General features: G+C 48.0%; 1 protein-coding gene across 1 annotated transcript in view; it reads left to right on the top strand.

Annotated features, from left to right (window-relative positions):
* nrip1b (nuclear receptor interacting protein 1b) overlaps positions 1-11,435 on the top strand; it is a 41,788-nt gene extending 30,353 nt beyond the window's left edge. Inside the window, exon 2 of the mRNA XM_006807236.3 lies at positions 5,120-11,435. Coding sequence (XP_006807299.2) covers positions 5,583-9,182 — 3,600 coding nt within the window. The 5' untranslated portion in view covers positions 5,120-5,582 and the 3' untranslated portion in view covers positions 9,183-11,435. The remainder of the gene's footprint in view (positions 1-5,119) is intronic.
* The last annotated feature ends 462 nt before the right edge of the window (positions 11,436-11,897 follow it).

An 11,897-nucleotide genomic window follows, 5' to 3' on the forward strand; every position in this document is an offset into this window, starting at 1 on the left:
CCAGCGACAGTGTTTACAAATGGAAAATGTGTGTTGTTTCGGGAGGGAAATGAGCGCCATTTCAGACAGGCGATGTAAGCGGAAGATTACCTCGGAGCCCAATAGAAACGAATCAGGTATAGATTGATGGCAGCCACGGCTCATTAACAAGGAATGTGTGTGTGTGTGTTTAATTGATGCGCTAATTCTCAGCCACTCAGGAAATGGCCCTTGGGTGGGTCTTCCAAATGGCACACAAATATTTACTATGGACGCAAACACTTTGGTGAGCGCATCCACGCGAGCCTGGGCATGTAAGGTAAAGAGTGTCCGATGCTGTGATACAGTGCAGGGATGCACAGGCTAGTTTGGCTAGCTGCTCAGCTGGGCTATGAAGTGCTTGGATGACTCATCAGCATGCATGAATTCCTCTATCCTGTCTCTCTCGCAACCCTAAGAACTCTTTGTACCGATGAAGTTAAATTCCGCCCCCGCTCCTCATCCGAGGCCAGATGCAGCCTGAGAAGTTTAGCACTCTGGTCCCATTTTCTGAAATGTCCCCAGCACACTGTGAGTAGGATGTTCCAGCAGGCAACCTGTGCCGCTTAAGTCAAGAAATCTGACTTTCCTGCACTCACATATCGCATTTCCTCTACGTGGGGTGCATCCATGGGTTTGAGCGCGCTCACACGGGGGTGTGTGCGGGCTATGCATGACTTGTTTGGTCAATGCATCCTAAGAAGTGGGTCAGTGTGCCCTAGTTCTCACTGTGTGGGCGTGCGTGTTTCTGTGTATTGCGTTTCGGTGTTATTTTGTCCCGATTGACTTATCTGCAAAAGCATTTCTTGCTCGGGCTCTCCCGCTGTTCACTAGCATGTTTATCCTCTTCTTTACCTTTCTCAAGGTGAACACGAGCTTTTTAATTCAACTTTCCTCTCGCGGACTCGTTCGCTCGCCGAAGGCTCGGAGCAACTGCATTTGGTCAGGTAGCTTATGTTTTGTCTTATTTAATCATGTCAGGCCATATTGAATTTACAAATAGCGGTCACGCTGCATGTGTAAGTGAGCTACCCTGTTGAGTATGTGCAGCAGGGCTGGGCTGCAGATTACATGATATAATAGTGTTTAGGCATTGCCTCTCCTTTTAAATTCCTTTAACCTTGACTCCCCTTTAATGCAGGGAGAACACATCTGCCAGGCTGGTGTCAGACATTAGTAATACACACCGCTCAGGCAGCATTGTCACTTTTTATTAACGCCCAGAGCTTTGCATGGACACCAGCTGTTGCATCAAGTGGAAAAGCCTTGGCGGCATGGATGACCTTGACTTTAACTGCCGCTCCTTTGGCTCTTACCCCCGTTTTAATTCTTTTGTTTGGTCTCATACATTTTAAATGGCTTAAGTGGATTACCATTGCTGACGATGAAGGTCGTTTAGAAACTCGCTTTTTTTTTTAAAGATTGGGAAAAGGGGAAAAACACTGGATTACCAAGAAGTGTGTTTGTTTGTTCCTGGCGGCGGCGGCGGTGGAGGAAGTGTAATCTGGGGGTTAGGGGAGGAGAGCGAAGCTCGCGTTTTTAAAACTTAATCCGAGACATCTGCATCGACACGTTTGGTCGACCTTGTGGTGCGACCGAGAGTGCAGCGACCTCTCCTGCTCAGAGTGTCTTTTAAGTACCAGAGGAGTGAAACGGAAAGAGAAATAGATGAAGAGTCAACCAGCCAAGGGATGATGAAGCCTCGCCCCCATCATTTGCCCTCCCCCGCGCATGTACGCGGCTGACTGTAGGGGTAAAAATCATTTTAGACTGGTGCCTGCTCTGTCATTGGCTGACATTGTCAAGGATAATGGATAATCACCACAGAAACCATACAGCAGCTCATTGGTGTTGTGGGAGGAGGGGGTGGAGGTCAGGCATTTTGGGTGCCACCACCAATGAGATGACATGTTAACAGATGTGTAAGGTCATTTTCAATGTATACACCAGGGGAGAGCATGTAAAAGTAATGCACGCATCGTGAAAGTGGCGAGGAAGAGGGCCGCGTGCTTTAGGGGCTCAGGATGGAGGACGGCGTTCTCTATATTAAGGTCATTTATTTGTTAACGGAGCTGTGTCACTGAACGCATTTTCCCGTGCCCTTGCCGTGGCAGGGCTTTTTGACACTGGCTCTGTCATTAAATGCATCTCGAGAGCCTGAAGGGCCTCGCTTTTGTTTCAAGTAATTTGTGCTTCGTGTGATGCAGTGAATGCAGCAGCGTTGGACCTCTTGTATATATACTGATATAGTGCAGTGTCAGTGTGTCCCCATGCTACCTTGTCTGCTCTGTATAGAAGTGTCTTTGGGCAAAAACATAGACAAGGTCAACTGTAATTCCGAAGGTTCGTTGCCAGCAGCAGATTAACAGAATTCCCTGTGTTAAAACCGTCAGTGCTCTTTTTTTGTTTCCTTTCTCTCACTAACTGTGGGGCTGACTCCCAGCGTGTTAGTGATGCTGCCAGGCTGTGTGGAAGGTAAACATGCCGACATGTTTACTGTGCCCGTCAAACGTGTCTTTACAGGCCGTTCTATTGTGATTGTGCTAAGCAGGCTGGCGGGAAAATAGTCTAATCCCGAGCATCTAAGATTAGCATGACAACAGACGTCAGATGGCCCAGTGTGACCAGGTTGGCTTTTGTTGTTGTCAGATTTAGGTCACCAGCTTAAAGATGGCCTTGAACTGTAACTGACGCTGATGGGCCAGTCTCAGTTAAGTTATTCACTTCGAGGGAGTGCGCCGCAAAGAGTCCAATCAACCTATTCTAGACCTTTGGTATGAAAAGGTCTTTTTAAATTGCCAAGCTGATTGTTTTCCTGCTGCTGCTCAGACTTACTTGCTCACTGATCATCTTAAATCCAGCGTCTAATCCCAGCTCACTTCCAAGGTGGCATTAAAAGTGCCACCTTGTTGCCCTTACTGTCATGACAACCTGTGGACCTTGGCCCCGAGGATGGATTTCAGGCTGATTAGAAGCCTGCCACCTTGTTGTTTCTGGCCCTCGCTGTTGCCCTCTATGTGAAATATTCAGCCCGGTGACTGTGTGGTGGGTTGCCGTGGCCTTTCGTCATAATCACTGGCTGCTGTCCTGTCGTGTGACCCGCTATGTCGGTCCGCTCGGCGGACACCAAAGGTGAGGACGGCATCGGGAAAGGACACGGACAGCAGCTGAGGCGAGGTGGAAACTCTGTATTAATTAACCTTTACGGGATGCGGCCAGGACTGTCGGCGGTGCCCTGTATCCACGGAAACCACGCTGACAGGGTTCAGAGCAGAGGTCTCCCAGAGCAGCACTGCTGACACTGTCATGGCAACTGGCACAATGTTCACCCCAGTGTCACTGGTTCTGCCCTCCTGACAGTGGTGCGGTGTGACAGGTGCACCTGAACCTTAAGCCACCCCCACCCAATAATATAGACGTGCTCGACAGTTAAGTGCACCTTGTCTGTTATAGCCTTGATGCAGCTCTGCTCCGTTTATGTGCGGTGCACTGTAAACCTCCCAAAATGTGCAGAATAGTAAGAGTTGAGCTTACTATTATAACGCTGAATTTTATAAGTGGAAATGTTTTCAGAATGTAAATGTTGTCTCATAGTTCATGTGACTTATTTGGTCTCTTTTTATTCGTTTAATTGTTAAAAAGTAGTGTAGCACTGTAATTCTGTTACTTTAGGTAATGTAACAATGTAACTCATTACATGCTACAATCAAAGGTAATTAAATGACAATTACTTTGCAGAACAAGAATGATTGTCCGCTCTTGTTCTGCATGTAAAAGATACTGAAATTCACTACAAATATTTTTTTTTCACACTGAAAAGAGTGAACAATTGTTAGCAATGACGGGAAGTGACGCTGCAAACGGCTTCACTCGTGGCTCCACAGCTAAAACACAACCTGAGCAATTTACAGTAGATTTAAAAGAAAAAAACTAAATGCACAAAATTAATAAAGACGTACAACTATAAAATGTGCTATAGGGAGAAAATGTCGCACAATACCGAAGGAAGGAGAATTTTCAGTTCACAGTGCTCAGTGTGTGAAGCTTTGAGTTTATTTGGGTAACACTGTGGCGTGGTGGTTAGCACTGTTGCCTCCCAGCAAAACGGTTCCAAGGTTTCCTGCCTTTCTGTGCATGTTCTCCCCGTGTTTGCGCAGGTTCTCTTCGGGCGCTCGGGCTTCCTCCCACTGTCCAAAGACATGCAGTTAGTGGGGTTAGATCAACTGGTGATTCTAAATTGCCCCTACGTGTGAACGTGAGTGTGAATGGTTGTCTGTCTTTCTGCTAGCCCTGTGGCAGACCTGCCTGTACCCTGCCTCTTGCCCCCTGGCAGCTGGGACCCTGATTTGGAGAAGTAAATAGATGGATTATTTGTAACTCAAAGCACTCCTCCCATAAATCAAGTTACTTCTGGTTTTGCACTTCTGATTAAAGGAAAAAGAATCGGGGTCAAAAGCGCTAAGCCCAGCTGGCCAGGTGTTAATAAAGATAACGCAGCAGTAAGATTATACATGCGTCTATATGTGCCTCCGTGCACACGTTCGCTCCTGTGTCTAGGCACGAACGCTTAAAGGCTTACTAGTGTGCATGTGACACGGGGAGCGGGTGGGTGGCTCATGCTTTATGTAGTCCAAGGTTTGTGTCGTGTGCGATGCTGCTCAAGTGCATAAGGAGCAGGGGGGCGGCGGGGGTGGCGGCGGTGGGGATAATCCACTGAAATGACAAGCTGCATAAGGAATTATTCACAGCTCTCACAAGGCCCTTTGCTTTTGAAAGACATTGCTGCGAGGGGCTTACTGCTCGAGACCTGAATGTTTTCAAGGTAGTGGGCCTGCATTTTCAATTTGGATCCAATCAGGCCTAATCTACATTTGTCGTCTGCTCGGTGGCGGTGAGGGGAGAGTGCAGAGAGGAGAAGGAGCCGTGTGCAGTCAATCTGAAATGTTGCTAAGTAACAGAGACGGCAGACAAGGTGGTGAAATGAATGTGATATAGTGCTGTGTAAATCCCTGCTTCTCACACAGTTTCTCCCCCTTTTCTCTTTTTTCTCTCCCCCACTCTACCCAACTCCCTCTTTTCTGTCTCTCGCTCACTGCCATAGGTCCCCCCCATGTGAGATCTGCGAAGCTGAAAGGCGCCACTGACAGAACCACAGCCAGGCCATAGGACAGACATCCCAAACATCCACAGCCACGGAATGTGTCAACATCTTTGTGGTGAAATCCCGCTGACTCCTCAGTTGCTTTTCACATAAGCCTCGAGCTGGGCCTTCTGGGATCCTGCGGCGTTTAAAGGCATACAACAATGCCTGGGAGGCCTACCTGCCCCGGATTGTCTCCACCCACGGTTGCTGTTTCAACACAGTGGTGACTGTGCCCACTACAGAGAGGATCACATCCATCTAGTGCATCCAGCCCTCCCCCTCTGCTGTACACTGACTCGGTGAAATACCCTGCCCGCTTTTTGGTATTTAGGAAGTACATGCCGCTGTCAACCAGATGACCTAGTGGACATATTTCCCAGTAAGAAGTGCTGAGCCATACGAGGGGATCCTAGTATTGAACATGACTCATGGGGAGGAGCCTGGCCCTGAGACACACAAGGATTCAGCTGTTCTAACTTATCTGGAAGGTTTACTGATGCATCCAGTGGTGGCCGGGCCTGGGGCCACGGCAAGTGGGAGGTCTGAGGCTGCCCACAGCAATCAGGAGCAGGGCGATAAGGTGGGTGGGCCCTTCCAACTGCCCAACCATGGACCCACAGCTCCCAAGGGTGGAACCAATGGGCCCACTCTGGGTTCTTCTCAGCACCTCAAGAAAGCCCGCTTACTGCGCTCGGGAGCTTGGAATGATCCAGGGAACCAGCGAATGAGCTCGCCCCCAGCGGAGCTGAATGGCCAAGTGGGAGGGATGCAGAATGGAGCACTAGAGGGATCTCCTCATGCTGGAGAGAGCACCCTGCTGGCGTCACTGCTTCAGTCATTTAGCTCGCGACTTCAGAGCGTGGCGATGTCTCAGCACTCTAACAAACCCCCGAGCGAGTGTTCGTCTCCATCCAAGGCGCCACCTGCAGACAAAGAGCCGCTACCTGTGTACGGGACAGCCTCGAGCCGCTTAAAGGGCCTGATGAGAAAGAGCAAGCTTCAGAATCATAGCAACACACCTTACAGTCGTCGCGGACACAGCCAGGACAGACCCCCGGAATCGCCTCGCTCAGCACACAGCGCCACGCCTCCCGCTGCTGCTACAGCTGCAGATTCAGTTTCCTGCGCAGAGCGACTGAAGGCCGTGGCTAACATCGTGAAAATCCGCTCTAGTCCGGCGCCTTCGCCTAAGCCCAGTGTCGCCTGCAGTCAGCTGGCCCTGCTGCTGTCCAGCGAAGCCCATCTCCAGCAGTATTCCAGGGAGCACGCGCTCAAAGCACAGCTCTCTGGAAGATCAGCCAGCGAAAGACTAGCTGCCATGGCAAACCAGCAGCACAACCAGGACAAAAGGCCACCCAGTCTGCCCGGAGCTCCAGACACGCTAAGCTCCTTAACAACCCAAAATGGAATGACAACAACCACCACAGTAACGACAACACTCCCTCGAATGGCCCTGTCAAATCCACAGAGCCCCTCTTTGCTGCGTGGCCACAGCCAAAGCTCCCCGCCCACTCCCCCACGTGCTCCAAGCCACACTCACAGCCAGCCACCTCGGGAGAAACGAGGCTTTGACTCGCGTCCAACCCGCCCACCCCAGACATGCAGTAGCTTGCTGCTGCTGCTGCTCAACAATCACAACAACCAGAAGCAGCTGACCAAGAATGGGCATTTGGAGGACAGCTGTGGCATCCTGCCACCAAGTGGCTCCTCTTCAGTCACCTCAGACAGCGAATGCTCCACCCAGGAGCGCAGCCTGACCAAGGACAGCAGCGATGCCGAGAGCTCCTACTCGAGTTGCTCTCCTATTGACCTCTCCATGAGAAGCCGTGTCAATATGCAAGATGGAGGGCTCAAAACGACAGTTCCCTCTTCCTGCGCCTCTTTCACCTCTACCCTCTCTACTTCCACCCCAGGTGCATTCTCTCCTCAAGCTTCTGCTCAGCCCCCCACCACAACTTTATCTCCATCTTCTACTGTTGTCTCCTCTGTTTCCACCTCTATTTCTTCCTCTTCCTGTATCTCTACCTCTTCCCTGGACAAACTAACAGAATCTTTAATAAACAAGTGGAAGCCAGAGCCATCAGGATCAAAGGTGTCCAAGGGCAAGGACCCTGAAATGAGCCCAGACCTAAAGTCCCACCCTAAAGTCACACTCATGCAGCTTCTTCTCGAGCGCAGAAATAATGAGATGGTTAAGAAAAATGTAGGTAACCAAGATTCACCTCTTGATGTAACTGTAGCCACCATGTCTCGAAACCAGCCAAAAGGACTGGTATCTTGGGAAGAGGCGAGGACAAAAAGCCCCATAGATAGGTCTGTAGCTCCAGCTCAGCCCCTCTACTCACTTGGCCGTGACCCAAGCGGTGCTCTGTCCCCATATTCCTACCCTTCCCCCAACGTCCAATCCAGCCCACTGGATTTGTGTAAATCTAAAACCTTCCCTGCTGAGAAGGCCTCAGAGCCCGCCTTCAGTGCTAGTAAACTGTTACAGAATCTGGCTCAGTGTGGGACAGCTTCCTCCCCACCCACCCCCTCTGGTAAAGGGCTGGGCCAGGAGCACGATGCCAGCAGGCCCCTTGCCCTTTTGGAAAGACTCAATGCTCCAATCGGCAGGACCACCACCACCACTCCACTCTCTGATGGAGCCTCAGGTAGTGGCACGCCCTTCAGCAGGAAGGAAGCTTCTCCTCCTTCATCACAGATTGAGAACCTTCTGGAAAGGCGCACCGTGCTGCAGCTCCTTCTAGGAACAAGCTCAGCTACAGCGACTGTGAGCCGCAAAGACCGGCCTAGTGGCAGTGGCAGGAGGAGTGTGGAGGCAGCGGGGGGATGCAGTGAGAAGAACCCTGGTGCTCACGTCACCTGCGACAGCTCCAACGGCCCCCCTCTGGATGTAAAGGTCAAATCGGAGCTCATGGAGGACGTGGGACCATCCTCTGCCATGTCTGAGGACGTGATTGGCAGAAAGAGGCTGAGTTGCTATGAGAAGAATAGCCTCGTCTCAGATTCCCAGCAGGACTTAAAGGCTGAACCCCGGCCTGCAGAGGTCATAGCAAAATATGGCCTCCTCAGCCAGTTGCTTAAACAACAGACTGCTACCTACTATACCAGTGCTGCTATGCAGGCTGACACACAGCTCAGACAGGTTAAAGAGGAACAGAGGGAGTATCCGAGCCCGAGCCCTAAGAAGAGGCGGCTCTGTTCAGATCGGACTGATAATTTGAGTAACATCAGCTCTCCGAGAGCAGTGGACAGCGGTGACACAAACATGTTTGCCTCCTCTGTTGTTCCGGTAGAGCCTGAGCAGCAGAGGACTCTAAAGGAAGAAGAGGTTCCTCCAAAGAGCCCACCGAGTGAAACCCTTACACGAGAGAGCCGGGGCTTCAATGTGCTCAAACAGCTGCTGCTCTCCGACAACTGCCTAAAGGAGCTGTCCCAGCAGCCCCGGGGGGCGCCCAGTCCGTGCGTCCTCCAGACCAACGGCAAGGCCAACGGTAGCATTCTCACTCAGCCTGCCCAAAATCACAGCTTCCTCCAACTGCCCAGCTGGCATCCCCACGGTTCCCTCAACTCAGGGTTTCCAAGTAATCTCAGACCGCTACCCACCCCTCCTCCAGGCGACAGTTCTCTGCGCTCCCCTTGGAGTCGCCACCCGTCCCCGTGGCCCATCACTCAAAAACGGGAGACGCCTACTTTAGTCAAACAGGAGCCCGAGAGCCCCGTGCGGTGGAGTAGTCAAGAGAACGAAGAGGAGGACGAGGGTTGCGACTCAAACCCAGACTCGCCACGGCTCTCGCGGTCCAACCCCATCCTGTATTACATGCTGCAGAAGGGCAGCATCCAGCTAAGGAAGGAGGGGCGAGATCAGGCAGAGGGAGCCCATTCTGTGGTCAGAGTTAAAGAAGAGCCTATCAGTGACATGCATGCCTATGAACGCAGCCTGAGCTCTACCCCTCAATCGCCCGCCCACAATGACAAGCACAGCCACGAGAGCCAGGGGCTGAGCCAGTCGTCCGAGTAGAATTTGTATCAACTGCAGAAAAATAGAAATGGAAAGAAATTCACTGACTCTGTTTGTTTTTCTTTTTTTTTGAATGACTTGCCAAATTGGTCTGATGAGACAAATGACAAAGAATGCAAATTGAATGATTTTTTTTTTTCAGGTGGCATAGAGCAAATTCAGATGCACTTCTGCGTCGCTTTTTAAATAGTGAGGTCGTGGAACGGTACAAAACAGCTGTATCTTAGCAGAATGCCACAAAAGCCAAAACTGTGCATCAGTCACAGATCAAACCTTCCCATCACTGATTGTCATGCACTACATTTTGTACTACAATGTTAATTACAGAGCCCTCCTTTATTATTATTGTTATTTTTCTTTTTTTTACACTTTCTTACTATTTGAACTGTACACATATCACTACTCCAAGTCCTCCTGTTGCCTGCCATAAAACATTTAGAAAGAACATTTCAAGCAACATCCATTATTGATGACTCTAAAAATGTTAGTGCTCAGTTCAGTGGACATTTATTTATTTTCTCCATCAGAACATTTCCAGATAGACAGAGACCCATCAATTTTAGATAAGATTCCAAATAGTCACGGCGGTCTATTACAACAGTGTCCGTGCTGAAGTCATTCAGAGGACCTTAAAAACGGCATTCGGCGAAGATCCCGCCGCGACGGTGTGGCACAATTACCAGTGGAGAAGGAATATATATCGTTGGCGCTTTAAACGGTCACGACTCATTGTTTTCGCTTTTATTTGAAGTGCGTGTTTCGAGGCCGATGTTCGACAGTGCAGATTCAGGGCACTGTGTTTGCAGATTGAGCCGTTTGGAGCAGATGGGTCAACAGAGCGAGCGCGGCGCTTACAGTTGAGCAACTGCGTGTAAGCAGGTTTCTAGAGCAACAGTTAAAAGGCAGTGTGTGAGGAACTTATCTCGCGACCCTGGTTAAACCCAAGGCACTTTTCTTCACAGAAACTTTCGAGTGTGACGCACATCACGGCTTTTTCCTTTTCATTTCACTTAAAAGGAGCACCCAGACTTTGCACTATCGAGTCCTTGGAGTCCTTTTCAGAATCATTTAACGGCATGTGATAATAAAAAAGAAAAAACAGTCAGTATTGTTATCTGTTGAGAATTTGACAGTTTGTGATTTTTTTTTTCCCTTTATTTCTTCACTATTGTGGTTTATAGATTTTTTTTTATTGTTATTATTATTTGTTTGTGGCAGTCTCTTATCTCATAAAATGTCAAAAGAATTGCATGATAATAAAGAGAAGACCACAGGTACATCTTTGTTTTGAAAGCAGCTGGATGTGTGTACCTGCCCCCAGCAATCACCAAGACCTTTCGGTGTCTTGAGGGATCTCTGGTTGATCTAGCTCCTTATTTTTGGATCGTACTGTACTCTTCAGTTGATCTCACATACTGCTTTATCGATTTTAGTCTCGTGATCTTTTTACTACATATGAAGTACGTCTCTTCAATTATTAATACATTTTCACAATGGTTAAATATATTTGTGTAAATAGTACTTTCAGTATGAAAGATGACTATTTTGTAATGTTTAAGAAAAGATATTACCCTAGTTTTTAATGCCCTGATATGTAAATATGAATTATATGCGTACAAGTGTACATACAAAGGCCGAGGATGCTATGCCCATCGTTTTCCTTTTTTCTTTTTTTCTTTTGGTTGGTTTGTTCTCTGCATGTGTCTCTATGTGGTAAATGATAATCTATCCTGCGCTGTGTTGTGTAATAATGTCTGACTTTCCTCACTGCTGCCTGTTGCATGCAGACGCATGGGAACTACCTGTGTATCCCTACTGGTGATGGGGGAAAATGTCAAGTCTTAAAATAGGTCTTTTATATCACAGAGAGAGAGAGAGGCTGGTTTAGAATATGAACAGTCCCTAAATAACCACAGACTGTTGAGCAAGTTGATTTTAAAACAAAAAAAATGTGTGGAAAAATAAATGTGCATTGAATATTTTTGTGATTATTCTTTTCTGTTACTGGTTAACAAAGCTCTGTGGAAGAGTTTGGGGGGATGTTAGGTGGGGGATTGACGTACAATCATAGATCTGCATTGTGCATCTAAGAAATACATTTGTAGCAGCAAATATATATATAAATATATATATTAAAAAAAAGGATGTTTCATTTTTTTCATGTGAAGACCTGAAACATTATTTCATTTTTTTATGTTTTCATTTTTGGTGTTCATTTGCACTGATATCTGAAAAATAAAGGACTAAAATGCATGACCTAGTATGAATGTGTTCCTCTCTTTCCAGTTTAGCAGCCAGCAGTGTGCTGGGACAAATGTCGGGACCGTGTTTGCTCTTTTGTAGCGCCCCTCTTCTTTTAACAGTCAAATAGTGAATATGTAGAAGTTGAACTTTAGATGGAGGCGTGCTGTCCTATACTGTTCCAGACCATCAACAGTGCTGTGTCTTTTTTGTCTTAGGTTGTTTTTTTTTTCCATGATGCACAAAATGTTTTTAGTTTCAGGGCAGCCCAGTTCACCTGTAATCTTCTACTATGTTGCTGGTAGAATTGTGTATCTGAAAAATGCAAGGCCTTTTCATTGAGCCTCATTTACTAAGCTCACATTGTCATTTATTAATATTTTCATACCTGGATTTTTCGTACTTTAGAAACAACTTTAAAAATCTCTCTGTCCATGTATACAAACAAATGATAGTCTGGTTGCCTTTAAATTT

The sequence above is a fragment of the Neolamprologus brichardi genome, chromosome 10 (genome assembly GCF_056152115.1).
Source record: "Neolamprologus brichardi isolate AB-2024 chromosome 10, ASM5615211v1, whole genome shotgun sequence".
Taxonomy (NCBI): domain Eukaryota; kingdom Metazoa; phylum Chordata; class Actinopteri; order Cichliformes; family Cichlidae; genus Neolamprologus; species Neolamprologus brichardi.